This window comes from Aspergillus pseudonomiae (assembly GCF_009193645.1).
Source record: "Aspergillus pseudonomiae strain CBS 119388 unplaced genomic scaffold BDV37scaffold_1, whole genome shotgun sequence".
In the NCBI taxonomy this organism is placed as follows: Eukaryota; Fungi; Ascomycota; class Eurotiomycetes; order Eurotiales; family Aspergillaceae; genus Aspergillus; species Aspergillus pseudonomiae.
In genome coordinates, this window is record NW_022475993.1 from 808,010 (window position 1) to 835,028 (window position 27,019).

The window sequence follows — 27,019 nt, forward strand, 5'->3', positions numbered from 1 at the left end:
ATTGATCGTGCCTTCTTCGAATAGGTGCCCTGCCTCTGGATATCGTCAATCGAACCAGAGTAGCCAATCGACTACATTAGTTGTCGGCAGTCATATGGCGTAACTGGGCACCCGACAGTATGTTTCGCTATACGGCGGGCCCTAATACGGCGTTTCTAGACGCAGTTCGAGCCATGCTTTATTAACATAGGCTCTGGCCATAGTCTGTCGAGATCTGATTCCATGAGCTTGGATCGAACCCTTCTCGAACGATGCATCTCCACTATACAACACTTCAAACGCGGGATATGATTCAATGAGACTCGCAGCTTCTGAAGACCTTTTCGGTATCTCCAGTCCCATGATTGGTGGAGTGGCATATCTATGATGATTGCGAACATCGCTCGAATGGGTTTTGAGGCAGCCAGAATCGGCAACCACGTATAGTTGGAATCTCCAATCATATTCAGAATAGGGAGTTGATCTGAGAAACCAACAAGGAAGGTGAATCCACGGGCTATAAGCCAGGCGACTATTTGGGGTTCTAGAGTCAGCCCTTCTGATCTAGAAGAATATAAATTGCATCTTGCCACAGGTCGATTGAGGTCATCCAAGACAGACCGACTAAACTGACGATTGAGGATAGTCTTACGTTAAGGTGGAGAGCATTAACATTGCCAGAGATGGCTAGAAAACAGCATGGCATTTCGGGTACTAGGTTCTCCGTGGTGCCGTGTGTGTGTTCTATCGCTAAGTCGGGAGGTACAGGGGTTGGCTCTTCTGCTTGATGTTTTCCAAGCATGGTGTGACCATGATGTATAATATTGTACATTGGCGTCGACCGTCCGAACTTGCACCGTAGTCCATCCCACTTTCCTAGATCTCATGCCCCATACGTCGTAAGACACACACTAGGTACGTGGACAAACGCCATCATAATGCGCCACTATGGCTTAGAGTTTGTACCTCCAGCCTCTCTCGCTACCCGAGTGCATCGTCCACCCCTCGGCTTCGTCCAACTTTTTATTAAGCCTCCTACCCCTCCAGTTAACAGCAAAGGCAGACAGCGCCACCAGTGCACACCCCATGAGTACCAAACCGCCACCCATACGATAAAATGGCTCTTGGCTGGTTGGATAGAAGTAGGGGCTGAACCAGTGACTGGACTGGCTGATGCAGTTGGCAATCGCAATGAGAGCAGCTTTCTTCGCTCGCGGCGAGGGAACCACGGTAGTCTCCCAAGACAACTGTAGGTTGAGCCCACTGTAAGTGCCACATATGAGTAAGACAATTCCAAAGTACCGCGCGCCGACGTTGAGGGTGCTGATCAGAATACTGCACCCAGCGGCAGAGATGATGATAGGAATGACTATGTGCCAAGTTGACTCTTGGAGTCTGCCACAGGACCACGCCGCGGCGCAGGCAAAGATATAGGCAATAGCATATGGAGGGGCTTGGACGAGGTACGTGGTCATGGTGTCGAAACCAAATGTTTTTATGATCTAGGTTCGCTGGTTAGATATAGGCTTTTGAATGATTGCTGTTGTTGAGATGTATATATTGTTGCATAAACGCGAAGGCAACTCACCGACGGCAAGAAATCTTTGAAGCTCTGGGCGGTAACGAGTGCAAAGTGCATGAGGCAAAAGAACCATGTGAAAGGGTCCTTGACGGCGTCCTTGAGTCCACACCATGTGCCTCCAACGGTTTCATCCCGTCCACCATTGGACACGAGCACACGGTATTGTGCCATCTGGCTTTCCTCCTCGGACATGAAACGAGTGTTATGCGGCCAGGCGGGTAAGAAGATGAACGATGCGACAGCAACAAGAATAGATGCTATCCCCTCGATCAAAAAGAACCACTGCCATGCATGCAGACCGCTAATGCCATCCATATTCTCGAGAACCCCAGCAGCTAAGAATCCAGAGATGATATTGGATATGGTGTTCCCAGCATGCCAGATGGCCATGCGCATCGGAGACTCTTCCTTCGTGTACCATGAAGAAGTAACTAGGCCATGAGCTTTAGAACGGGTGTAGTAGATAGAGGGAAGGGTTTCCTTACGTAGAGTGAGAGCAGGAAAAAAAGGTGCCTCAGCTAGGCCAATGAAGAATCGAACCACGCAGAACCCAACGCCACTATGGCACTGTTAGCCACCGGCCCTGGCGCACGAAGAACTCTTGACAATGACTCACTTGGTCATAGCAGGCATACAAATGGTGCCACAACTCCACATGAGCATTATGATTGGAAGGAACCAACGTGGGTTTGACTTAGCCATCAGTAAGTTTCCAGGAAGCTGACCAACGAGGTAGCCAACATAGAATGTCGAGATGCCAGCATTCCAAACAGTATCACTCATATTCAAATCGCTCTGTAGCCCGGCAAGACGGGCATTGGAAACATTGATCCGGTCGAGATAACTAACACAAGGTTAGTTCCTTGGTCTATATCTAAGGTGATAGGGGGCCTTACTTCATTAGAAACATGAGTGTGACGCAGGGCATCATGTGCCAGTCAATCCTCTTGAGGACACGCTTATTGAGTACGTCCATCTGCTCCGGGCTCAGCTCACGCAAAAGCTCGAACCGCGCCTGAATCTCTGCCGGCGCGATATAGACGCCATCGGCAGGTGGCTGCTCATTATATTCCGAGACATCCTCGATATGCTTCTCAGTTGACTTGACATCTGTGATGCGATTGGCTTCTTCCTCGCCCTTTAAGCTAGAGGAGCAGGTTGTCAGCGATGGAGTCATGATTGCGATGGTGTTCGGCTTGTCTGTGGACAACAATTGAAGCGTAGAAGGATTTCGAAGGAGGAAACCCCTATATGTCTTCAAGTCCACGTTCCTTATATATGTCGCGACATTGGGCTGTCTGGGCATAAAACAACATGGGGTTTGCGGGGCCCCGCACTGTCAATGTTGTGGATCCCGCGGGAGAAAGAGTATACAAAGTTTGCTTTGTAGAACAAGACACGAGAAAGTATCTGTGCCCATTGGCGCGGATCCAAGACATCAAGCGAGAGGCCATGGCGTCCATCTTGGCGAGCTCTGGGCATTCACAGTAATCGTAAGATCCGCGGGAGGTAGATGGACGGGGATGGGCACTCTTGATATATTGTCACGCTTCAATTGATAATTCTATACCTTTACAAACAAATCTAAAATTGTGCCCAGTATCAACCATCGATAGTACGTGCCCTTGAGCCCATCAAAAGTGCGGCAACGTTCTCATAGACCGTAAACACTATGCCACCACTGAGGATCAGCCTGCCCAGTCGCATCGAACTTCCCCGCCACAAGGCTCGCACACCTCCGTCTTTCAGCACATCTCGCAGCGCTTCCATGGTCGATGCGCCGTTGGCCCCTTGAGCACGTGTCTTGATGGTGTCAAAGGGCTGGGTCATGTATACCGTGATGACGCCGGCAGTGGCTCCCATTCCAAATGTCAGTGCGGGGTTCTTTGTGTCCTTGATGCTGGTGCTAGATGAAACGATCTCCTTTAAGACGTTGTAGGAGCCCATACGTACAGCAGACGTGGCCGACTGCTTCATTGTCGTAGAGATCAAGCCGCGGTAGACCTCACTAACGCCGGACTCAGCAACGATAGTCCGGAGGGCATGGAATCCACCCTTGTAGCGACGTGTGGTGGATGATCGTGCGTCATCGATACTGTATTTTCGCACGAATCCTATCAGCGTATGAAGAAGCATGGTAGGAAACAGACTTACAGAGCAGTCTTGATCCGTTCTGTGGGAGTAACTGCGACTACACTCTCTACCGTACCCGCGACCATGCCAGCCAGAATGCCCCGGGCTGGTGACAGCGTTCCATCTGCGTCCGCCAGGAGATTCTTGATAGTGTCAAAAGACAAGAAACGCACCCCGGCCTTGAAGGCAGTCCCGAGAATCAGGGTGGAGCAACCGGTATAGATAGCTCGAACACCATCATGGCGCGCCGTCTGCAATATCACAGCCAGAGGATTCCTAGAAATCGGACTAGTAATACCGCTGGCAGCTTTTTGGCTTAATTGAGCTCGTGTTTTAGCAAACTCAAAGGGGTACTGTGGCACGGGTTGAGTTCAGTGGGGCGGGCGAGACAACAGGGAAGAGGATAAACGCACAGTGACGGTTGCTTCCACTCCTCCAGCTACAGCTCCAGCAGCTAGTGAGATGCCGGGAGAAACGACATTTTTCTTGGCCGTTTGCGCCCGAGTCTTCGGTGCAGGCGCCGTAGACGGCAGCTGGGCCTCGGAAATGGTCGCCATGGAGAAGATGCTTGAACTTGAAATACGAGGGTCGTCAATGACCTCACAGCTTCTAGGAGTAGAGGTAGATGACTGTAGTGAAAGGCTCCAACGAGCAGCAAAGTCCTGGATGGGATATTAACTACCGGTCGGCCATGGCTTCAATTCCATCAGATGGGAAGTATTGCCGCGGGATCCCAATACCCGATTCCCTCCGCAGCAACATTCAAATCGTCGGCAATCGTCGGGTGTTGCCGTCCACGTGAACAGCCCGTCCGGCGGAGATAAGATTGAAGACCCCGCGGACGGAATTTTATACTCGCATCTGCATCCACTTTGATATTCATGGAGTCTACCCACAGCAACCAATCCGTTCCCCCTTCGGAGCCATCGCTTCGTTCCCGTCGACGACGTGCCATCGAGGCCTGTTCGTTCTGCCGTAGAAGAAAGGTGCGAGACTGCTCAGGACCCTGACCTGGCGGCTGTACCCCACGCTGACCGTAGCCGAGGTGACGACAGATCAAATGCAATAATGAACGGCCTGTCTGCATTAACTGTAAGACGTACGCACAGGACTGCGTCTATGAGCCCATTGGTAGTAAAGCTCGGGAGGCTGGCGATACGCGCCATAACCGGCCCAGGCACCGCAGGTCTCCAGAGAAGAGCGCCCTGAACGATGGCAAAGATGGACGCTCTCATCCAGGTCGGTTGCCACAGGGCGACGGTAGGGTTGACCAATTACAAGAGATGGATGAAGGAACAGCATCTAGTAACCGTTCTAATGGTGATATCGACCGAGGCGATGCGACTGGGTCGTCTGAAGCTAGAGTGGCTCACATTTTGGTTTCAGCAAACGGCGAGTCCAGCTATCACGGCCGGACTAGTGCTTTGTTTGAAGATCACTTTCAAGATCGATCTATCGGGGCGGATCAGCGCCCTCGAATGCCGGATGACTGGGTAGAGCGGGGCCTCGTCGCTGAAGCAGCAAAACAACGTAGGTGACCCCTGTGCACGCCAATATCATTATAACCTTTGGCCATAATACTGCTATATTCCATTTCATTATTCAATCATGTCCAGGATATATCGGGTTTGAGGCTGAAAAACTAGGAAACAGGTCAGATGGAACAGCTAAACTTCCGCCAGGCTAAGCTTGACTTTGATGGTGTTGATCCGGATCTAGGGATGCATCTCCTCTCGCTCCACTGGAATCGACAACATCATTCATTTCTAATAACATACCGCCCAGCATTCATGAGAGATATGGCTTGCAATGGTCCTTACTTTTCCAAGCTACTTCTAAACGCTATCTACTTTGGCGCGGCCAAATTCAGCCCTAGGTTAGAGGTTCGCAAAGACCCAAACGATGTCCGTACAGCTGGCTGGAGGTATCGCGAGCGAGTCCGCGAACTTCTAGGTGGTGCACTAGATCATAGTGATATCACAACAATTCAAGCACTACTTGTAATGACAAACTCACTCTTTGCTCTCGGAGATGAAAGGAGTGCCGCATGGCTGTACTCTGGTCTGGCGTTCCGCATGTTGATTGACATGGGAATGCATGTTGACTTGACCAGTACGCACCGATTCTCAGACGAGGATCTAGAAATTCGACGGCGGGTATTTTGGGGTGCATTTGGTAAGGAAGTTCCATATACCTAGGGCGCATTTGAATAAACCGACTGGCTGACCAAAGTCGAAAACTGTAGTTGTGGACAAGATCCAGAGCCTGTATCAAGGCCGTCCCGTTAGCTTGAAAGACACAGACGCTCTTGTCCCAATCAAGTTTCTGGACACCTACGAGGAGCTCGAGCATTGGCAGCCTTTTGCCTATACGACATCAGCACCTGACTACCCTGGAATGCCGGCGTACAGCATATCTACCTTCACGTGTCTGTGCAAACTCTCGCTCATTATGAGCGATATCCTAAGCTGTATATATACGGAACGCAGTTCAAACCAACGTCCCGCTGAGCTGGCAAGTATGCTGGATGAACTGCAGCTGAGATTGGACCAATGGAAGGCAACGTTGCCAGAACATCTGCGGTTTGACCCTGGGAAAGCTCGCAGCGTGGCATTCCCGCCACCTCATGTGTCCAGCCTTCAGTAAGTCGGCCCACTCGCTCTGAGAGTGTCGTTGTACTGGACTGACTTTTGGCAGTGCTATGCATAATTCACTTGTCATTCTGTTGCACCGTCCGTTTGTAGCAGACGGCCATCTGTATAGCACGTCTCCGTCGATATCCGTCGATTCGTTCATGAAGTGCGCCTCAGCGGCATCAAATACTAGCAATCTGCTGCGTGCTTATCACCGTGCATTCTCTATCAGACGAGCACCCTACCTGATATCGTACGCGACATATGTCGCTGCTACGATTCTGACCCGAATTGCGGCCAAACGTAGGCATGACTCGATAGCACATGCCAACCTAGCGACCTGCCTCGCCGTCTTCAAGGAGAATCAAGAGACGAACTCAGCAGTGAAGAAAGCGGCTAATATTGTACAAGGGTTGATGAAAAGGCTTGGCGTAGTTATTGACAATATCTCACTTGACGCTTTAGAAATAGACCCACCGGTCAAATCTTCCGAGCGAGATCCACAGCCCAATGACCGTGCTACTGATGGCGATGTCAGCGTCCAGCCGAGCGCCGGTACCGAAACCCACAATAGCCTGACTAGTGGCAATGTGACGGGATATTCGAACACCAAAAGTCCCGGTCAGCCGATACAGTCCCCTGGATCGGACTGGGTAGATATCGATGGGATTATCCAGAGCTTTCTACATGAGAATAGCACCCGCGGAGCAAGACTACTTGATTACGAGGCCAACGGAACCCCCACCCAGCTGTCTAGAGCACCATGGATGCCGCTACATCCATGCGATATTCCTGCAACGGTGACGATGGACAATGCGCGGCACGTCGGAAGCCAGGCTTCTCTTCGTCCAGATATTGATGTCACCAATGGTGCGCATCGATCGGAGACAGCCAGCGGAACGTCTCAATGGCAGTATGGCTGGAGACCGACAAACTGCGAGCCTACATCCTTAGAGGATCCACTTTTTGGCTTGAATGGTTCGTCACTAGATAGCTTCCCTTTTACAGATTGGTGATGGTAGTCCACTGGGTTCCCGCGGACGAAACGAAATGCCCGTTTAGCCGTTTCCTCCCGCGGGCATATCACTCCCGTTGGATGTGGAGCCCTCTCAAAGGTGTGAACCCGCCCGTCGCCTCATTTCAATTCCCTATCACGATCGTTTTTGGAACGATCCTTTGAGTTGGAATTATACACTAACATTGGTTGGAGCGCTACTGGTTTTGAAAATGCGGCCATATTTAGTCACACTATATGCCACGGCTTTGGCCCGATGAACAAGTTAGTGCCCCAAGTTTTCAGCAGAGCACTCGGATCCCAAACCCAAGAATACTCCAAAAGGCTCCCAGGTGATATTCTGCCTGGACTGTGTCCAAAGACTTTGAGGCTGCCGGTACTTGCCCGATCTAATCTCCCCGATATGGCTACTGAACTGGTCACCAAGACGCGGCGGCTGAAGCGCCACGCGCTACCATGTGTTCTCATGCGCGCGGGTACCTCCAAAGGAATATTCCTGCACCAAAAGGATTTACCGATGAAGGAGGTTGACTGGGCTCCCCACTTGGTCTCTGCTCTTGGATCTCGAGGGAACGACCCTCGACAGATTGATGGTGTTGGCGGAGGGACATCAACGACATCAAAGGTTGCCGTCGTTCGGCGCTCTCAAAGGCCAGACGCCGATATCGATTGGACCTTTGTTCAAGTTGCTGTAGGCAAAGAGTCAGTAGACTTTACCGGTACTTGCGGCAACATGACTGCGGGTGTGGCACCATTTGCCATCCAGGAAGGCCTGATCAAGCCTCAGCGAGAACAGACCAAGGTATGTTTTGTCCTTTGGGCGAGAGTTTGCAGAAGGAAGAGCAAAACGGTTAATTTCCGACGAATAGATGGATGTAAGAATCTACAACACAAATACAGATCGGATAGTCATCGAGACTGTCACACTCGACAGCTCAGGAGACTATGAGGAGGATGGCAACTTTATCATTTCTGGGGTCAAAACGCCTGGGAGCGAAGTCAAGTGCAGATTTGTCAAACCCTTTGGCAGTATGACTGGGAAGCTTTTTCCTTCCGCAGACCAGCAACAGCAGACACTCTGGGTGCAGCCACTCATGCCCGGCCGTGAGCCCTTCGACGTTCGTGTAACACTTATTGACTCGGCGAACCCTTTTGTCCTCATCGATACGACATCAATATCGGCAACCCTTCTCGGAACAAATCCATCCGACTCTGATCGGAATGATCTTGTAGAGTCCATCCGCCGCGCCGGTGCAGTCGCGATGGGGCTAGCAACAGACGTCGAAGCCGCCGGTAGGACTCGTGGTACGCCCAAAGCTGCACTCGTTTTTCCCCCAACCATTACCCAAGCTGGCGGCAGCATCAAGGCTAGGCCAGATATTCGCATACAAGCCTACTCCATGGGGCTACCGCATCCCAGCCTACAGCTCACAGGCGCCGTGACAATAGCCGTCGCATTAAGCTACCCTGGTACAATCGTGGCGGGTCTCTCCGCCATGGGTTCTATCATGCATGGGACGTTGCCACCGACTCCCGCGCAGTCACCTCCACCTGACTACCAGAAAGAAGAGCATGCTGGGTTGGCGCGCGATGTACTAATTGAACATAGCCAAGGAACAATCAAGGTGGATGTGGAAATGGCCAATGGCGGAGAAGTCGCTAGTTGCGCAGTGTCGCGTACTGCACGGAGGTTGTTTGAGGGGAAAGTTCGGTACTATATACAGGAGGATGAGTTGTAGGTAGCCTGAGTTGTAGGTAGCCTAACATTATCCAACTTCCCAGAACAAAGGTCTGAATTCCCTCCCGGGTGCATATTTTACCATCATGCCCGCTTCTGAACTACTGCGATGTAATCCTTTCACTTATTTCCATATGTGGGCAACCTTGCCATTCCCTGGGATCAAGGCCGTTTTTATCTCTAATGGATATCAACATACCGTCTCACGAGCCAATCATGGATCACGCGATGTCTCCACAAGACGCCATTTCAGACCTATGAGAAATAAAACAATCGTGGCTCAGGATCTGCTTTTCGCCAGGATTAGTGTATAGAGGGGCAAAACGCGAGCTCGGGTGTTCTTTGTGGTCAGGGCAAACCAACCAGACGCTTACATGGAGCGATTTTCAGGCAGAAAGCCGGTTCACGTAGTTGTACGACCCCGATTGAATTACCACTGCTTCAGCCAAGCCCTGTAACAGTTTACGTTTGGAAATGGAGGCGATCAAGTAGCTGGGTTTTCACAATGATGCCCAACCTCCTGTTTAGACTATTGCAATGGAATTTCCCGTAACATTCCTTGCATAAAAGGCGAAGGCCGAGAGGTCCCACCAAACAATGAGTTAGCAGACACTAGACAATCCCATATGGGCATCCTCTATATACATGGTCACGGATATAGCAATACATGTGGCCATGCAACCATTGCTCTTTGTCGCTTCCTCATCAACACAGACGACCTGGATATATTTCCGCGCAGGACTACCACCAACCACGATAGCAAATCTCTGTTTACTGCCAAAAAGCTGATGTATTACACGCGAGCCCTAGTCACGTTTTGCTCCACTAGACGACACCCAATCTCCCGTAGAATGCACTTCTGGTATTTCCCACTGCCAGTCTTGGGGAAATCGCTGCCCACCCCCGAATCGCCAATCCAGAACATATACTGCGGCGTCTTGTGATGGCGGAGAGTACTGCCAACATGTTCTATGACTTGTTGGTAGTCTGGCCTCGCAGTATCATCAACTACTCTAAGAAAACAGCCCACAACTTCGCTGTATTACCAACACAGAAATCCCTACAACACTGGCTTCGCTAATCGATGGATGCGATACGAGATATTCCTCAATTTCGCGCAGAAAGATATTCTCCCCTCCAGCATCACTAAATAAGTTATCTAATTACTCTAGACAAAGATATATTGGAACGGCGTATACCTCGAATGATAATATGCTTGATGTGGCCTATAATAGAAGCATATCCCTCATCGTTAACCATAGCTTTATCCCCTATATACATCCAAAGCACACCGCTCCTATCCCGCTTTATAACGTCTCTGGTCTACACTACATTTCTCTAGTAGCTCTTTTGCAATGTTTACCCACTTATACAGAGCTCGCCTTGTGATCCTCGATATACAATATTTCCATCTCGGTCAATTACCTTAGCAATGGTATAAAACATAATTCTCCCGACAGTTATACCACCTAGCAATATGAAGTGACTTTCATCGACACATCCACAAGAACTGCACCAGAGGTGTAAAGATATAGTTTACCTGACATTAAAATATATAAAAGCAATTACTATATACACATACGCCTTATACCTTTGCGAGCTGTCTAAAACGATGCAATCTTCCGCGATGTCGGCCTGGCGTCTACTTGCCTAGCGTATGTCCCCTAGGTCACTGTTCAACAAGCTGTCCCCGCTTTCTTTGCTTCTCCCTTGATCAACAGTTCATGCTTGGGGCTACGAACCGTCACCTTAACAGGAAAGGGTTCGTTATGGATGTGAAAGTGGTTAAGTTTCCGAGTGTTGATGGGGCCATCCTATCCCTGAGTGAGCAACACGCCCCCTCGTCCGAAACCACAGGAGAACGAAGTACGACAGAAGACATAAACAAAGGGAAGCACTTACCGCACAAAGATCAAAACAGAATATGATTCGTGCCATAGCCACGTATAGTGCCTGCTGGGCAACTCGATAACCGACACAGATACGTCGTCCACCACCAAACGCCCAGAGATTATGTACGATGTTGCCCTCGTTGCCGTCCAGCCAGCGCGATGGATCGAAATTATCTGGCTTCTCGCATGTCTGACTAATGGCAATCCCATTGACTACGAAACAGGTCCCCTTCAGGAAACGGTACCCTTCATATTCGAGGTCGGCCGTCAGTTGATGTTGCGGCGTCACTGGAGTGGTGGGCCGCCAGCGAAGGACTTCTTTGACCATGGCAGCCAGGTAGGGCAGACGCTCAAAGTCCACCATGCCAGGAAGTCTCAGCGTACCATCTTCGTTGATACAGACGGCGTCTAACTCCTGGCGAGCGCGAGCCATCGTGTCCGGATGGCTGATCATCGCCATGATGAAAGTGTTGAGCGTCATGCGACTATTGTCGCTGCCGGCGGCGATGACGGACGTAGCGAGGTACATGGCTTCCTCCTCGGTGCCCTTGTACCGCATGTCCGGATGGAGCAGTGTGTCCCGCACGAAGCCAGAGCTGGCTGTCCCCTGATGCACGGCATCGCGAATGGGGTCCCACCACGACTTGAACACCTGATGATGGAAGTCGCCCATTTTCGCCCAGTAGGGCCGCCACCACTGCAGGCAGGTGGGGATCCAGCGATCCAGCTGGGGAAAGAAGTCCACCATGCTGTTGAGCAAGCTCAAGGTGAACTCCATCGTGACCTTCTGGTAGTCATTTAACTCAGCCTGTGTCTTGGAGAGATTCTCACCCATGACGAGACGGTAGAGCACGGCAATGGAGTAGCGATAGTGATGCGCGTACCAGCGCTTGGGCTCCTGTAGATAAGCAGACAGCATCTGGAGCGACTCAATCTCCTGCCAGTTACCGTATATGCGCAGAACCGATCCGCTAAGCAGGTGGTGCATCACCCGTCTCCCCTCGGTCCACGCAGCAGTGGGACGAATCACGGTGCGCAAACCGTGACTGACCAAATCACTAGCAATGGGCATCGCTGGCCGCTCGCTGGTGATCTTACCATGTTTATTGATAATATCCGTAGCTACTTGCGGGTCATTCAGCACCACCCAGGTCTGGGAGCCCATGTGCAGCGTCGTCATCGGACCGTATTGCCGTAATGAAGCCAGCTGTCGGCGATCTGCGTTAGTGACTCAGACCGGCGTCAGGCAAGAAACCTGGACTCACGAACGGGCCCCATAAGCCTGCATCCCGGGCTCTCGTGAATTGGAACATGTTTCCGAAGATAGGGAGTCCTGGGGGACCGGGAGGCAGCCTACGCCCCTTGCCCGCTAGCCGCCGTAGGAGACTCCCCGGTCGCAGATATTCATACGAGAGCCAAAGTAGCCCGAAGGCTCCGAAGACCAGAAGTGTCTCTACAATGGGCTGGCCCATGATGATGCATGGAAAACTGGTGGTAATGCCATTCTACGGGGACATGGCGCGTTGTACCCTTCTTGTAGACGGAGATCAGGGTATCATGTTGTATACCGGGTGGGGGCCAGCCGCAAGCCCGTCAGCCCTAACGCAGACCAACGGCTCGTGGGTGTCCTTTTGGCCCCAATCGTAAGCTGGCATTTTAGCGTTGAGACCAACAAAGAAATTGCCGGTCGTAAGATGAGACAAGCAGAAAAAAGCTCGCCAAAGCGCCTCTACCCCTCATCTCAGCCTCAGCCGCATCTCCAGCGCGTATAAAAACCCCGACAAGCTTGGCCTTTGCATCCTTCAGCCTGTGAGATTTCTGTTCTCCGACCGTCTCGCATTTGCTTTCTCGTGTTGCTTCTCGTCACCTTATTCATCCTCCCGCGCCTCATCGCTTGGCCCCCCACAACATGGCGGATGTTCAAACTCTCGCCCTCACCACCAAGCCCTCGGCACAGCTAAGCTACAGCTACCAGTCTCCCCAGGACACCTCGAAGCCCGTCCTGGTCGTCTTTCTCAATGGTCTCGGGTTGCCTCAGGCTTTCTGGCAACCGGTTATTGCGCAACTGAAAGCTCTCCGCCAGGATAAACCCACCCCAGCCTTCCTCACCTACGATCGATATGGCCAGGGCCAGACCACCGATCGCGATCCCTCGGATGCCGGCGCAGAGGACCCCATGCACGGTCATGACTGTCTGACCGCCGTCCGCGACTTGCGCCAGCTCATCACCCAGATTGCCGCCGACAAACTCAGCGCTGCCGATGTAGACTCCGTCTCTCTTGTTCTCGTAGGCAACTCGATCGGATGCGCTCTCGCGCGAATTTACGCTCAAGAATACCCCGGCACCGTGGCCGGTCTACTGCTGCTGGACAGCGTGCTGGCCAACTCAGACTTCGTATCGGTCTTCCCCGACCCCGATGCCCCCGATTTCGATCCCGCTAGCCTTGGGCCCCTCCCTGTGGAGGCCATTCGCGCCGTGCGGGCCGGTGCGCGTCGCATTTTCCACCCGGATGTTGGCAGCAAAGAAGGTCTCAGTCGACGCAACCTGCGTGAGTTACTCCCCGCCAGTGACGGTCCCTTGCTAAAGGGCCCTGATGGCCATGGCCCCTACGTCACGGTGGTGGGGCATGACTTTGATGCCTTTGCGGAAGAATCTGCCAAGATGGGACCCCCGAAGCCTGTCACCAACCGCTTCGTCAACCCATACTGGCAGAAGTACAACGAGGGGTTGGCGAAGATTACTGAGGCTGAGTATAGCAAGGGGCCACTGCAGGCGCCCCATGCAGGGCACTTTATCCAGAAGGACAACCCGGAGTTTGTGGTGCAGGAGCTAAACGAGCTTCTGGGCAAGATTCTGTAAATAGTTTTCCTATTTGATTTAGGATGAATACGAGTCATGGCAGTAGTTTTCAATTTACGTCCTTCTATCTACCTCGAGTCTACCAAGGGAGCAAGGGCGACCATGTCCAATCCATGACCGTAGAAAATGTTTAGAGAGTGGCTATAAATAAAACATCCCACGCGAGCCCAATTATTGTCATCTTCGGACTGACTGAAGCGGGGATCTCGTTCGGCTTTCTCCTTGCCAAGCGTCTCGGATATATTATCCAGGCAAATAGCTCCTTATACATTAGCTTCTTGGCCAGGTCTGGCATTTCCAGTCTTACGTGAGCTGCTAAGCTAGCGGGGTAATGCTTAGCTTTAGCTCTCGACTCAGCCTAGTCAGTATTATGGTTTCTTCATGTAACCTGTTTGATCCTTTTATCAGGTCCGACTGGCCCCCACGTCCGGACGCCATGGCAGTTGCTTTCATTGCTATTTTTGCCCCGAAATCTGTCCCACTAATGCAAGTCGGCATAAGTGAAATGTACATGCCAATAGCCCCATGTAAAAGTGACTGGTGGTGAGAGGCGCAGTAAGCATGGCAATATCCAGAGGTTATTATAAGCCATTCCCCGTCAGCATGGCAGGGGTAGGAGGAGGTTCGTGCGACAGATCGACTATCGTATTTCTGTTCCTGTCCCTAGGCAGTGGGAGGCATATTCTCTGCCCAGACTAGGGTGCAGAATGTCAATTCTCCTACTCGCAACGTGTGACACCCTCTTCGTATTCCTGCATGACCATCCGGTCTTGATTCCGTATTCATGAGATACCGGAGACGCCGTATGCACATGCCTGCAATGGGGCCAACGACCAGAGTCACAACCATGCAATACCTTCGCCCACGCGCTGGCTAGCCCAAGAGACATTTTCTTTTTCAAAGCGTGGACACCCAGGGTTTCGGAGCCGAACTGACCCCTCACCTGTCTTCTCCTTCTCTGCTTTCTTCATTGCCTGACTCGTTGACTCTTGTAAAAGATGGACAAAATGGCAGGCCCCCGGCCGCCTGATGTGAGCATCGGCTACCGACTCCTGGTCGGAACAACCGTCACCTTCGTATGCGCTTTCATCGTGGTGTCCTTGCGGGGTGTGGCTCGCAGCGTATATGCTCGCATGAGCTGGGATGACTACCTCATGATATTTGCCTTGGTAATTCATTCATCCCGCTCTACACTCTTGGGCAGCGGAAACTAATTCGGTCCATCCTCAGGTCCAAGCCTTAATAGCGACTGTCTTCGATTTTGTCGCCGTGGACAAAGGACTGGGACGTCACCTAGTCTACATCCCGAAGCATGACGCCGTCACAGCCATGTACTATGATCTACTTTCGCAGGTCTTCTGCATCAATGCCCTAAGCTTTGCTAAAATCTCCATCTGTCTATCCTACCTGCGCATCCTCAAGGGGTCGCGCCATACCGTGCTACGGGTAACGTGCTACCTGACTGCGTTTTTGGTCTTCGCGGTCAATACTGTGGTCATCATCTCGTTGTACGCACAATGCGATCCGCCACGCAAGTCCTGGAACCCGTTCATTCCTGGAACATGCTGGAAATTCAGAACTGAGATCAGCCTTGTGCTGCTTCAGGGAGGTAGGCATACATCAGTCACAGTCCTCTTCACCAATCCACGACTAACCAAGATCCGCACGACAGCCTGGTCCGCCGTCACCGATTACTTCCTATCCATTCTCCCATTCTTCCTCTTCAAAGACCTACAGGTCAGTCGCGGAAACAAGATCATCCTATGTGGGCTAATGGGACTCGGCGTCATGTAAGTCACTACCTCCCTCACTCCACTCATATAAGCCTATCATGACTAACCGGGAACCAGCACGGGCGTCTTCGCCACCATCCGCACCATTGAATCCGGCCTGGGCCTCAAAAACGGGATCAGCGATGCTTCCTACACGACCGTGATGGGTCTCATGTGGGCGGGCATGGAGCGCAACATTGCCATGATGATCGGCAGTGTGCCGGCTCTCCGCCCACTGACTACACCCTTCATGAAGTTGACCTCGGAAACCATGTCATACTTGGGCATCCGGTCTTCCTCCAAGACTCAATCGAGCTCTGGTGCCCATGGGTCGGGCTCATTCCAGGGTAAGTCGGGGAATAAGTCGGCCAGGGATTTGCCCACCGCGAGTATGGAGCAGATTTTGCCGAATAGGGCGCCGAGAGATATGGTATGAACATGGAGACATACGTGGGGGCGAAAGCTGGGGTTCCAGATCCTGTTGAATATAGCATGCAAAATGAGATATGGCCGTATGACATCCGTGATGGTTTAGAGACATTTGTCTTGGCTGTAAGCCTGTAATATCGGCTCGTGTTGAACGTTGTAGCTCCGGTGAGTTCGTTGACATGTATCTCCCTGGGCGGGCAAGGCACTGAAGATGTCGATCACAATGCGGCCATAGATTTAGATCTGTCCAAGTGAGAATGGTGACCAATGACCTCTGTCAATTCTGCCCAGTATAGATACCAGTGAGACCAGGCTGAGATCAGCACAAACAGCCTTGAGATACGGAAGTGCCGAAGTTTCACCCCGCCCCAAAGCCGTTGACCAATGTGAATCCGGCAGACGCAGCGTTGCCTCTGACGTTAGAATTTAGCCTGTCCAAGGCTGGAACGACCTGCCGCCGGCATGGCTCGAGGCGTATTAAAATTCTCCGGAGTTGGTGTGGCCCCCACCCACGTTCCTTCGCTGGCGCAGTTGAGGCTTGAAACTAGTGGAAGGCGTTGCAGATGCCCGCGGGGGTTATGCATGGAGCAATAAGCAGTTTCCCTGTCAGGGTTACTTCTGGCCCTTATCTGCCGATGCAACCCTCGCTTACCCACTAAATGGCTGTAATTGGTAGAGTCAATAAAACCTATGACGTGAAGTATGTTCCCCTTGAGGAAGTTGATGTGCATTGAACCCGGCGGTGCTAAACATAGCGAGCCAAGGTTACCATCCATCATTCCTATGTGCGTAGGAACAGGTATTGTCATTACGAATACTGTCCTGTTTCGTCAAGTGTAGCGCTGTACAGGATCTACTGCCTCGGGCAATTAATCGACTACATCGCCCACGGGATGCAATAAGCCATTACTTATACTTGGGGCCATCTCCCACCAAGCAAGGATCTTTCGACCACTATCGCTCTTATCCACGATGGTGTTTGAACATCCCAACCTCCAGGTTCCGCGCAACTGCGGCCGGCGGCTGATGCCCGCCGTGCTCGACGAAGTGGCCGAGAGCGATCCCCAGCGAGTGTTCGTCTCAGTGCCCAAGAGCTCCAACCTAGCCGATGGCTTCAAGGACATTCCTTATGGCACGTTCGCCAAGGCTGTGAACAAGTGTGCCTGGTATCTGCGCGAGCAGCTCGGCGAGGACTCAATCCCGAAGACCATTCTCTACATGGGTCCGCTGGATGTGCGATACCTGGTCATCATCCTGGCGGCGGCCAAGGCAGGCCACATGGTGAGTCTTATGTACTCCATACCATCTCTACAATGTCACTGACTCTCTTCCAGGCCTTCTTCAGCTCGCTCCGCAACAGCTTAGAAGCCCACCTCTCCTTACTAGACAAGTGTGGCTGCGACACAGTCCTCGTGCCCAGCCGTGCACCGGCCATCCTCGGCCAGATCTTTGCCGCGCGCCCCATGGAGCAGATCGCGGCTCCCGAAGTAGACTTCTTCTTTGAAGACCTTGACCAAGTGCCCCCGATCCCATTTACCCTGACCTGGGAAGAAGCCAAAACCAAGCCCTTCTGCGTTCTCCACACGTCCGGCTCGACGGGCATCCCCAAGCCCGTCTTCGTCACCTACGGCACCTTCGCCAGCAACGACGCCCACCAGCTCATCCCCTCCCTCGGCGGCAAGCCAACGCTCATCAACTACCTCTCGGGCCAGCGGCTCTTCCTGGCCCTCCCTGTCTTCCACGCCGCCTGCCTCACCTTTACCCTCGTGTTCAACATCTTCGGCGGCGTCACCTGCGTCCTGCCCCCACCCGAGCCCCTAACCGCCGACCTGGCCAACCAAGCCTTCCTCCACGGCAACCTCGACGGCGCCCTAATGGCCCCCTCCCTAATCGTCGACTGCTACAACAACAACGCCCACTGCGTAAACATGGTCCAACGCCTCAAATTCCTCTCCTACGTCGGCGGCGCCCTGCCGGAGGAAGTAGGCAACGTGCTCACCACGCGTATCAAACTAATGACGATGATGGGCTCGTGCGAAACCGCCCTGCACCCACTCGAACTCAACCCGGACCCCGCCGACTGGCAATACCTCACCATCAGCCCGTTCCTGGGCCACACCTTCCGGGCGGACCGCGACGGGCTCTCCGACCTCGTCTTCATCCGCGACCCGCGCTTCGAGCTCTTCCAGGGCGTCTTCCGCACCTTCCCCGACAAGACCGAGTTCGCCATGGGCGATCTCTTCGAACAGCACCCGCGCCGCCCGGAGTCATGGGTCTTCCGCGCCCGCACAGACGACATCATCGCCTTCACCACCGCGGAGAAACTCAACCCCGTCACCATGGAGAGCGTCATCTCCGCAAACGCCAAGGTCAAGTCCGCCGTCGTGGGCGGCCAGGGCCAGTTCCAGGCCTCCGTGCTCATTGAGCCGTACACGTATCCGCGGAGTAAGGAAGAAGAGGACCAGTTTCTGCGTGATGTCTGGCCGAGTATTCTGCAGGCGAATCGGGATTGTCCGGCCCACGGACGTATTATGCGGGGCTTTGTGATGCTGACGAAGCCGGACAAGCCGATGCCCAGGGCGGGCAAGGATACCGTGCAGAGGCATCAGGTGTTGAAGTTGTATGCGGAGGAGTTTAGGGAGTTGTATGACCGCATGAGGCCGCATGTGAAGAAGGATGGGGTTGCTGTGCAGGAGGTGGAGAGGGAGGCGGTGGCGGTGGATGTTGGTGACGGTGACCTCGATCGTAGGGTCGAGGAGGCGCTGCAGCGGGTTTTGCCGGGGGCGGTTGAACGCGCTGTGCAGGATGTGTTGGCGCGGTTGCTTGCTGGGCTGACGGGGCAGCTGGCGCCTGTGGCTTCGCAGAGTGTTCCTGTGCAGCCGCCGGTGCATGTCAATGGGGAGGTGAATGGGGTGACAAATGGGGTTGAAGAGGTGGTGCAGCCGGCACCCCCTGAGTTGAAGAAGGTCATTTATGATCAGCTGGGTGAGAATATGGATATTAGGGAGGTCAAGGATGACTCGGATTTGTTCCAGTTTGGGTTGGACTCGCTGGTGGTCATCGATTTGACCAATGCGCTGAACACCTATATTATCAAATGGAGGCCAGGGAAGGAGTTGTTGGAGCCGAAGGTGGTGTATGATAACCCAACGGTGGAAAGGATACTGGGTCTGGTTGAGGACGCTGGGAAAGCATAATATGTTTGAGTCTTGCTAAAACTGTGTCATAATACTATTATACTACTACGAGTTTGTGGTTATGAGATCTCTTAACTGGCAATTTTTTGCCATGGACGTCATTCAAGAGGGTAATAGTTGTACAATATCAACGTAAAGCCTTAGAAATGTGCACAATATCTATGCCCTAATTTCACTCAGCTCCTCAAGCAGGATCATCTTCAATCTCAGAGCTATCATTCCCGACATTTGTAATCCCTTACATCAGAACAGTCTAGATACTTAGACCGAAGAAACATACAGAACCATAGGGCAAGCTCTGCAAGATAAAGAACCTACATAACACCAAGCCAGCATGAACCCTAACCACGCCCCACCACCCAAGTATACACACACGTACTCACAACAACATGTAATACACGCTCACCCCCTCAAGCAAAACTCCCCCACCAACCCCCCAATAACACAAGCCCCAGTGCACCACAACAACCTCTCAAACCACCTCCGACAATCCCTCGGCTCCTCCAATCTGACCACACAAATCATCCTCCCCAACACGACCGCCGAGCCGCCCACCGCACCGCCCCAGTACATCCCCCCGAAACCCATCATCCAGCCCGCCACCCCAAGCAACCCCACCTCCGCCGCTGCCAACCCCGTCAGCACGATCTTCGTCCTCCCCTGACACAACACCGCCATGCTAAGTACGCCGGCCTTCAAATCATCCTCCAGATCCTGGTGCGCATACACCGTGTCATAGATCATGGTGTGCACTACATACGACACGTACAGACATACCAGAGCGATCTGGGTCCTGGAGTCAAGAACACGGAGATCCACGCCCAGAGACCCGTACCCGATTCCCTGGCTGAGGGCTAGGGATAGACCCAGGACAAGTTGGGGGAAGTGCGTGACGCGTTTGCAGAAGGGGTAGAAGGCCATGGAGCCGGCGAGAAGGGCTGCGGGCATGTAGCTAGTAGAGGGGAGGGTTGATAAGGTTAGGATCCAGCAGAGGCCGAGGAAGAAGGCGAAGGCGTGTGCTTGCGCTACCGAGACGGCCCCGCGTGCTACGGGCCGGTTCTTGCATCGTGCGACTTGGCGGTCGTAGGGGGCGTCCAGGGCATCGTTGTAGGCGCAAGCAGAGCCGCGGAGGAGTGTGTTGCTGAGGGCGTGCAGGATGGTGAGACTGGCGAGGTGGGTGGGGGTTGGTCGGTGGGAGGTCAGGGTTGGAGAGGCGGCGGCGAGGAAGACTCCGATGAGGTGTGGGACGTAGGCGGCGTAGATGCCAGCTGGTTGGTGGAGGCGCATCAGCTCGGCGTAGGGAACGAGAGAGGGTGGTAGGGAGGAGAGGATGTTGGTTTTTTTGGCTGGTTGTGTAGGGGATGGGAGGGGGGCGGTGATATTGAGCTTGATACTGGCATTGTTCGCCAGGGACGAGGTTTGGGTGATTACGGCCGCCATAGTAGAGTCAACACAATGATAGTTTATGGATGATGGTGTGCTAAAGGGACAGGATGACGAGCAAGCAGGAGCTGGGATATGGATATCATTTCTTTATATAGGGCTAATGTACGGAGAGAAGTGAGCAGTATGAGTTCCTTAGGGCTTATAGAGACCGTCAATGAGACACGGTACTGTCTCGGTATCGTACGGTTCTGACCGTTACGAGACACGGCTGCCTGAGGCGAAAGTGAGATTATGGACTACTAATTAATATATACGATGGGGGCGAAGCAGGGCACGGACGTCTAAGGATGATTATCGTAGATTATCAGCAATTAGCGGATATAACTTGCGCTTGCCGTGCTGAGCAATGTTCGGTTGGTCCACCGTCGAGCATCCCAACCTGCAATATTGACCATGGCAAATGTTGACAGCCTATTGTCCGCTCGCGGTGGCCTGAATGTCACCCAGGTGCTTCGCAGGATTCCGCCCCATGTGCTGAACCCAGCCTTGCATCGCGATGAGATTGATTTGTCCATGGCGGAGAACCGAGTTATTCGTCAGGAAATCCTTCAGCTGGCCAAATCAGCCATTGAGACAAATCTGCATTACGAGGTAGACAATCACCGGGCTGTCTATCTGAATGGTCGGCGAGACTCCGGCTGACTGTCTTCAGCATCTAGATTGGCCCAAGGGCTTCTTTGGCGATGCAACGCTGCTTGACCTCCTTGCAAGTACAGTCAACACCCACTTCCGCCCCCATTCTCAGGTAGCACCAGACAGTATCGCGGTTACCGCCGGGGCAGCGGCTGGTCTGGATGCTATACTGTACAATATTTGCAATCCGGGTGACGGTGTGCTTGTTCCGTGTCCATACTGGAGTAAGTAAGCTGTTTTACACTATGGCTAGTAACGGTTACTAAACGTTTGCAGATGGATACGATGCACTTTTCGCTTTGCACTCCGAGGTCCGTCCTGTTGGCGTTGTCGTGCCTTCTCTCGAAGACTCCTTCGGGCCAGCTCTCCTCTCTGCATTGGAAGAGTCGTACGAGAAGGCACCTTGTCCGATCAAGGCGCTCGTACTCGCCAATCCACACAACCCTCTCGGTCGACCATACTCCCGATCAATTCTCGAACAATGCATGGCGTTCTGCCAACGGCGGAACATCCACCTTGTTTCCGATGAGGTGTTTGCCCTCAGCAGCTTCGTTAGCCCGGACTTTACAAATCCCGAGCCCTTTGTCTCCTGTTTAAGCATTGATCCCTCCAGTGTTGGATGTGATCCGCAGCGCATCCACGTCGTGTGGAGCATGAGCAAGGACCTCTCCGCCAGTGGAGTGCGACTGGTAGGTTCACAGCTACTCTAGCCCTTCCCCTGCATTAGTAGCCGAATCCTGACCAAGCTTTAGGGCTGCGTCGTAACCCGCAACCGCTCCCTCAGGGACGTTGTAGGGCTGGTGGCGTCCGTACATGTATCGGTGTTGTCGACCGTCTTTGCGAAGGAAGTGCTCGCCTCGCCGCAGCTGCCGGAATTGCTGACACTCAGCGCCACCAGACTGGCAGAGACATACACGGCTCTAACCACTGCATTCAAAGCCACTGGAATTGAGTATTTCCCGAGCTGTGCGACAGTGTTCGTTCTTGCTCGGTTGGCCCCCCATGCAACAACTTGGGACGAGGAGATCCTCGCCCTCCGCGCTTACATGGGGGGAGGAGTATCAGTGGTGCCAGGGAGAGCATATCATATGCCCGAGGGGCAGAAAGGATGGATGCGAGTCAGCTTTGCAGTGTCCAGTGAGGATTTGGCGGAGGGGATCCAGAGAATTAAGAGGGTTTATCTGAGTCTGTTGGCATGAAGTGTGGTACTGTGATGGTCTTGCAAGGATTCTGGTTCATTACAGCGGTTATTCATAAGCAGTTTGAATTTGAAACTGGTCATGAAAGACAATGTCTTTCTCATTTCAAGCCTGATAACTTGTCTGTGCATAACTTGATTTCGGTTCTGTATTACTAATCTAGACAGGCAGCAGCAGGCAGCAGCAGGCAGCAGCAGCAGGCAGCTACCAGGATCTTGCTATAATATACATTCAACGCCCTATACAATGTTGTACGATAGCATTGACCCAACCACCATATAACTACAAAATGGCCACCAAAATATCCAAGTCCGCATGGAAAGTGATTCCCATCTTTCAATCTACTTCGATTTCTCGTACGGTCCAATTCTACACTGAGATTCTCGGCTTCGAGCTTGGCGGTGTTAAACCCGAAGATGGCACGTCTGAATTGACCTTTTGTTCGATCTTCATGGGTACAAAAGCCGAAGCCAACTTCTACTTCTCGAAAGCCTCTGTTGAAGAATTCAAAGTGTCCGAAGCCATGATCGCGCTAGGAACTCAGGAACTAGACGAGTATTACCGATATTTGAAAGATCGTGAAGAGGTGATCATTGTGGAGGATATTGAAGACACGCCATGGGGCTACCGGCAGTTTACCATGATGGATCACGATGGGAATCGATTGACGTTCTTCAAGTTCTTGGAAGGGGGGAATCCGGGTGAAGAATGAGAGGTCTTAAGTTGCATTGCTGCTTTAGGTCTCGCAGAAGTGCCCATTCTAACAGTGTTTTACGGCGGGCATAGTTGCGTGACTGCAAAAGGTGGAGAACATGTCAACTCCGAGGTTCATCCTGGCTTATGATCCTATACCTGTACTATCTTGTATCCTGGGCCGCCGGGCTGCCTTGGTTAAAAATCACCGGCCATGCCAAAACGCATACTAGATCATGAAGCTATTCGAAAATGGATGTGGCCTGCATTCATATTAACCTCAACTGGACTACAATGACTTTGGCTCTAACATGACAACGGAGAATTTGGAAGGCCAGGACTTTCCAGAAGCTGGACCAAGTGGGAAGTGCTCCATAATGCCAAGATATCGATCTCAAGGGAGTGGATCAAGCTCTCCATAACGCCAAGAGTAAGTTTGCAAGTATAGACCTCAGCAAGCTCTGGTCAAGCCTCTGCTCATTGATCTATGAAGATGTAATATGTTTGCACTCTACTTGTAATTCACTGTCTTATTATCGAGTAAGGAGATCTAGGAGATGCTCCAACTGGCCGTTGAGAAAAGCATTCAGCCAAGGGTGATGGAACGGCCGCTAAGTGAGGCGAACCAGGCATTTATCGATATGGAGCACGGTCTGGAGAGATATCTATACACTTGTAAGTGAGAAGCATCCGTGATAAAGTGGTAGAGTTAGTGGTGGTTTAACCTATTCTGGTCGATTTGTAGATATATTCCCGCAGCATGCACGTGAGCTTCTAGGCTGAATGAGGAATAGATATGTTTAGGGCAAGGCTGACAGATGATCATCTCAGGTCGGAGTGCTCCGTATAAATCGCGTGAAGAATCAAGGACAAGGCGCACTAATTACGCAGGGGGAAAAATTGAAAATAAACAACAACGGTACGATTAACTACCGAGGTTTACACTCATATGTATCCCATCCTTCGCAACCTTTGTATAATTGGACAATTGACGGTCGAAAGTCAATTAAAATGCACAATGTCGCGAACATCACGCGTCAATCACTGGATGAGTTCCGCATGACAGACATAATGCAAGCCATTGAACGAGGTCACGTCGATGCAGCACAATCTCTTCTCAATGGTGTATCGCCTAACATTCAGGACCGCACGGGCCGAACCCTCTTGTCCCGAACCATCTCATTTAATTCAAAACAAGATCTCCGGAACCGCCTCAATGTAGATGTGCTCTTTGACCTCCTCATTGCCAGAGGTGCTGACCCCGACCTTGGGGACCATACCGGAGAAACGCCCCTGCATTGGGCAGCTAAAGCGGGAGACCATGAGATAGTGTGTCTACTCTTGCAAAAGGGGGCTCAGTCGGACCCCGCGGACAAATGGGGCCGCACACCGTTATCCCGAGCTGCAGAGAGAGGACATAATTTACTTGTCGAGCGACTCTTGGTTGACGGTCGCGCGGATTCTAACAGTAGAGACAGACGCGGTCGGACGCCGTTATCTTGGGCTGCTGAGAACTCACATTTACACATCGTGGAAACATTGGTTGACCACGGTGCTGATGTCGAGATCCGTGATAATGAGGGACAGATACCCTTGTGGTGGTTTCTAAACAACACAGACCGAGGTAATGATAATCGAGAAACTGAAACAGACCTGGTGGACTTCCAGCGATGGTGTTCAATTCTTGGCCCCAGAGGAAGCACAGAGCCAGTGACCAAGAAACGACGAACATTTTTGGCTTGGGCCTGTGAGCGAGGCGATCAGCGTCTGGTCCAAGAACTGCTCCGAACGACGTGGACGGATCCAAATTCGATTGATCGCCACAGGAAAACGCCGCTTATCTATGCTTTGGAGTGGAAACACTACGAAATAGCTGACATGCTTATGTCTGGAATAGACCCGGAGACAACGAAAAAGGACTGCGTGTCACTGCATCTTCTTATACGAGAAGGCCGCTCCCGCCTGTTGAAACTGTTCTTAGACCGATACACGTCCAATCTAAAGGAGGAGGATATGTACAGTACGATCCCTCTCATGAGAATGGCCCTCCAGCAAAGTGACCGGCCAACCGTGAGGCTACTCTTAGACTACAAAGCCAGTACGCAGGGTCTCAAAAGCAGTGATTGGTTTGGGCCCTGTAGCACACTGAGGGCGGCGGAACCTCTAGTGGGTCTGAATAAAGCGAATTGGGATGGTTATTCCTCTATACCAGTAATGGAAATGACAATCCAGGAGCGTGATCGCACTGCGGTCGCCACTTTACTCGGGAAACGTGCTCGAATCCTTGAACTCGAAGACGACGATGACGATTTTGCCCAGTACTCTAGCAACATCCAGCAGAGCATCGCTGTGGATATAATGACGCTTAAGGATGGACGACAGGACGTAGAGTGGATTTTGGAGGAAGCATTTGACCAGAAAATGAGAAAGATGACAAAGAGCGCAGACGAGAGTCATCTGATGTGAGTTTGTCTTGCCCCTATGTATATTATCCAAACTCATCACCACCCATATGTCATCAGACTCTTTCGAGAGAACCAGCCGTGGAACACATATTGCCAGATGGACAACCTCCCCAACGAACTAGAGTTCTCCCTGGGCAACAGAAGCCCATGCAGGACCTTTAGTCTGTCGATAGTCACCCGTTTCCAGAACATGAAGGCCCCACAGGAGTCTCCTGAAGACAAAAATGGCGAGTACTACCGTCTCCGAACAATTGAATGGTCAGTACTTGAAGCGCCTCCTAAAACAATTCACTATTTCAGTAATCTGCCATTTGGCTGGACCCCGCAAAGCGACTTGGAGTTTATCGAGCTGTTCATGCAAACTTGGAAGGACGACTGGATAAGCTTCTGTCGAGATGAAAGGAGAAACCTTGGGCACTTGGTAAGTAATCGAGCGAGAACATACTGTTATAGGCACAAGCTGACTTCAGGGCTGGTAGCGATCATATCAGCTGGCCGCTGCTGGCAAAGATGACTTGCTAATTGACGCTATAGCGGGGAATATGCAAAAGTGGACCCAAATGCAATGGATGCTGGAAGACCAGCTAAATCAGGCGAGGGAATTTGTTTCACAGTACCAAGCGTTCACTGAGAGTCGGCAGCTCAGTGAGCACATGGGTAAGATCATCACTACTTTTGAGCATGATGTTTCAAACCAGATCGATAAAATGGAGCAGGGGATTCGGGACTTGCTTCAAGTGGTGAGTGCACACTACCATTGTTGAGCGGCGGTTGCCATGGTCTCCGTCTAACACGATATTGCCCAGGAATTTGCATGGGTGTCAATCAATGAAGCTCACCGGTCCACCAGTCTAGCCGCGAGCATGAAGCGGCTGAGTTGGATCACGGTAATATTATGAGCTCCAGTTCACTTGGACGTTGACTGACAAGCCTAGTTCATATTCCTCCCTCTCATGTTTACCTCAGTAGGTACCACCAGTCATGATGCTACAGTGATGCCTGACTTGTATAGAGTCTTCTCGGAATGAACGTGGACATCCTGAAAGATGACCCGAGTTGGTGGTGGTTTCTCGTCATTGGAGGGTCCCTGACATTTCTCACGGTAGTCTCTTGGGTCGGCGCCAGATTTACACGAGTCAGTTACGGTCTAAATTGCCGCAGCTCGAAATATTCTAATAGTCGCCAGGTTGAAACGTGGTTAGAGCACATACTATGGCCACAACCGAAGCGAAAGCAATACTCTCTCGACCAACATATGCGGCCATTCAGCAGGTCATTGCCGCCTTAGCGGGTTAGGTCACAGTGAACTGGCCTATGGTAGTATTAAAGTGCTCACTGAACATCTTCCATGAC

At 52.1% G+C, this 27,019-nt stretch overlaps 11 protein-coding genes across 11 annotated transcripts; 6 read left to right on the forward strand and 5 right to left on the reverse strand.

Moving 5' to 3' along the window:
* Window positions 1–932: 932 nt before the first annotated feature.
* Window positions 933–2,738, reverse strand: BDV37DRAFT_267614 (major facilitator superfamily domain-containing protein; the record flags this gene model as incomplete). The annotated part of the gene is made up of 5 exons (XM_032084054.1): window positions 933–1,481; window positions 1,568–1,992; window positions 2,047–2,120; window positions 2,178–2,405; window positions 2,458–2,738. 5 exons carry the CDS (start codon window positions 2,736–2,738, stop codon window positions 933–935), a joined length of 1,557 nt encoding a protein of 518 aa, XP_031947360.1.
* A 425-nt stretch (window positions 2,739–3,163) lies between these two features.
* BDV37DRAFT_277685 (mitochondrial carrier domain-containing protein) lies at window positions 3,164–4,251 on the reverse strand (the record flags this gene model as incomplete). Its single annotated transcript, XM_032085841.1, has 3 exons — window positions 3,164–3,656; window positions 3,716–4,047; window positions 4,108–4,251. 3 exons carry the CDS (start codon window positions 4,249–4,251, stop codon window positions 3,164–3,166), a joined length of 969 nt encoding a protein of 322 aa, XP_031947361.1.
* Window positions 4,252–5,172: 921 nt separating this feature from the next.
* BDV37DRAFT_290233 (PrpF protein-domain-containing protein) lies at window positions 5,173–9,081 on the forward strand (the record flags this gene model as incomplete). The annotated part of the gene is made up of 7 exons (XM_032088670.1): window positions 5,173–5,224; window positions 5,348–5,869; window positions 5,940–6,336; window positions 6,392–7,309; window positions 7,538–7,606; window positions 7,712–8,144; window positions 8,212–9,081. The coding sequence occupies 7 exons, from the start codon at window positions 5,173–5,175 to the stop codon at window positions 9,079–9,081; spliced, it is 3,261 nt and encodes a 1,086-aa protein (XP_031947362.1).
* A 1,598-nt stretch (window positions 9,082–10,679) lies between these two features.
* On the reverse strand, window positions 10,680–12,461 carry BDV37DRAFT_235569 (cytochrome P450). Its single transcript, XM_032080514.1, has 3 exons — window positions 12,238–12,461; window positions 10,983–12,179; window positions 10,680–10,894 (listed from the first exon to the last, which is right to left on the reverse strand). The coding sequence occupies exons 1-3, from the start codon at window positions 12,442–12,444 to the stop codon at window positions 10,757–10,759; spliced, it is 1,542 nt and encodes a 513-aa protein (XP_031947363.1). The 5' UTR covers window positions 12,445–12,461; the 3' UTR covers window positions 10,680–10,756.
* A 420-nt stretch (window positions 12,462–12,881) lies between these two features.
* Window positions 12,882–13,832, forward strand: BDV37DRAFT_277689 (alpha/beta fold hydrolase; the record flags this gene model as incomplete). The annotated part of the gene is made up of 1 exon (XM_032085842.1): window positions 12,882–13,832. One exon carries the CDS (start codon window positions 12,882–12,884, stop codon window positions 13,830–13,832), a length of 951 nt encoding a protein of 316 aa, XP_031947364.1.
* A 404-nt stretch (window positions 13,833–14,236) lies between these two features.
* BDV37DRAFT_235571 (uncharacterized protein) lies at window positions 14,237–15,252 on the reverse strand. Its single transcript, XM_032080515.1, has 2 exons — window positions 15,063–15,252; window positions 14,237–15,001 (listed from the first exon to the last, which is right to left on the reverse strand). Exon 2 carries the CDS (start codon window positions 14,719–14,721, stop codon window positions 14,473–14,475), a length of 249 nt encoding a protein of 82 aa, XP_031947365.1. The 5' UTR covers window positions 14,722–15,001; window positions 15,063–15,252; the 3' UTR covers window positions 14,237–14,472.
* Window positions 14,840–16,514, forward strand: BDV37DRAFT_277690 (uncharacterized protein; the record flags this gene model as incomplete). Its single annotated transcript, XM_032085843.1, has 5 exons — window positions 14,840–15,001; window positions 15,063–15,441; window positions 15,505–15,622; window positions 15,683–16,034; window positions 16,464–16,514. 5 exons carry the CDS (start codon window positions 14,840–14,842, stop codon window positions 16,512–16,514), a joined length of 1,062 nt encoding a protein of 353 aa, XP_031947366.1.
* Window positions 16,515–16,993: 479 nt separating this feature from the next.
* Window positions 16,994–19,230, forward strand: BDV37DRAFT_290236 (thioester reductase domain-containing protein; the record flags this gene model as incomplete). Its single annotated transcript, XM_032088671.1, has 2 exons — window positions 16,994–17,314; window positions 17,368–19,230. Exons 1-2 carry the CDS (start codon window positions 17,006–17,008, stop codon window positions 19,228–19,230), a joined length of 2,172 nt encoding a protein of 723 aa, XP_031947367.1. The 5' UTR covers window positions 16,994–17,005.
* A 402-nt stretch (window positions 19,231–19,632) lies between these two features.
* On the reverse strand, window positions 19,633–20,670 carry BDV37DRAFT_277692 (4-hydroxybenzoate octaprenyltransferase; the record flags this gene model as incomplete). The annotated part of the gene is made up of 1 exon (XM_032085844.1): window positions 19,633–20,670. One exon carries the CDS (start codon window positions 20,668–20,670, stop codon window positions 19,633–19,635), a length of 1,038 nt encoding a protein of 345 aa, XP_031947368.1.
* A 399-nt stretch (window positions 20,671–21,069) lies between these two features.
* On the forward strand, window positions 21,070–23,220 carry BDV37DRAFT_267621 (pyridoxal phosphate-dependent transferase; the record flags this gene model as incomplete). The annotated part of the gene is made up of 5 exons (XM_032084055.1): window positions 21,070–21,267; window positions 21,329–21,533; window positions 21,586–21,998; window positions 22,062–22,484; window positions 22,819–23,220. 5 exons carry the CDS (start codon window positions 21,070–21,072, stop codon window positions 23,218–23,220), a joined length of 1,641 nt encoding a protein of 546 aa, XP_031947369.1.
* Window positions 23,221–24,212: 992 nt separating this feature from the next.
* Window positions 24,213–26,954, forward strand: BDV37DRAFT_277695 (ankyrin repeat-containing domain protein; the record flags this gene model as incomplete). The annotated part of the gene is made up of 7 exons (XM_032085845.1): window positions 24,213–25,663; window positions 25,724–26,087; window positions 26,146–26,406; window positions 26,473–26,553; window positions 26,602–26,631; window positions 26,679–26,801; window positions 26,853–26,954. 7 exons carry the CDS (start codon window positions 24,213–24,215, stop codon window positions 26,952–26,954), a joined length of 2,412 nt encoding a protein of 803 aa, XP_031947370.1.
* Window positions 26,955–27,019: the final 65 nt, after the last annotated feature.

Excerpts from the sequence above, each read along its gene's own strand:
- BDV37DRAFT_235569 (XM_032080514.1), bottom strand. The coding sequence starts at position 12,444 with ATGGGCCAGCCCATTGTAGAGACACTTCTGGTCTTCGGAGCCTTCGGG. Across the intron at positions 12,180-12,237 it reads CAGGCTTATGGGGCCCGTTC|CTGGCTTCATTACGGCAATA; the intron begins GTGAGTCCAGGT and ends GATCGCCGACAG. Across the intron at positions 10,895-10,982 it reads TCTGTTTTGATCTTTGTGCG|GATGGCCCCATCAACACTCG; the intron begins GTAAGTGCTTCC and ends ACTCAGGGATAG.
- BDV37DRAFT_235571 (XM_032080515.1), bottom strand. The coding sequence starts at position 14,721 with ATGTCTCTTGGGCTAGCCAGCGCGTGGGCGAAGGTATTGCATGGTTGT.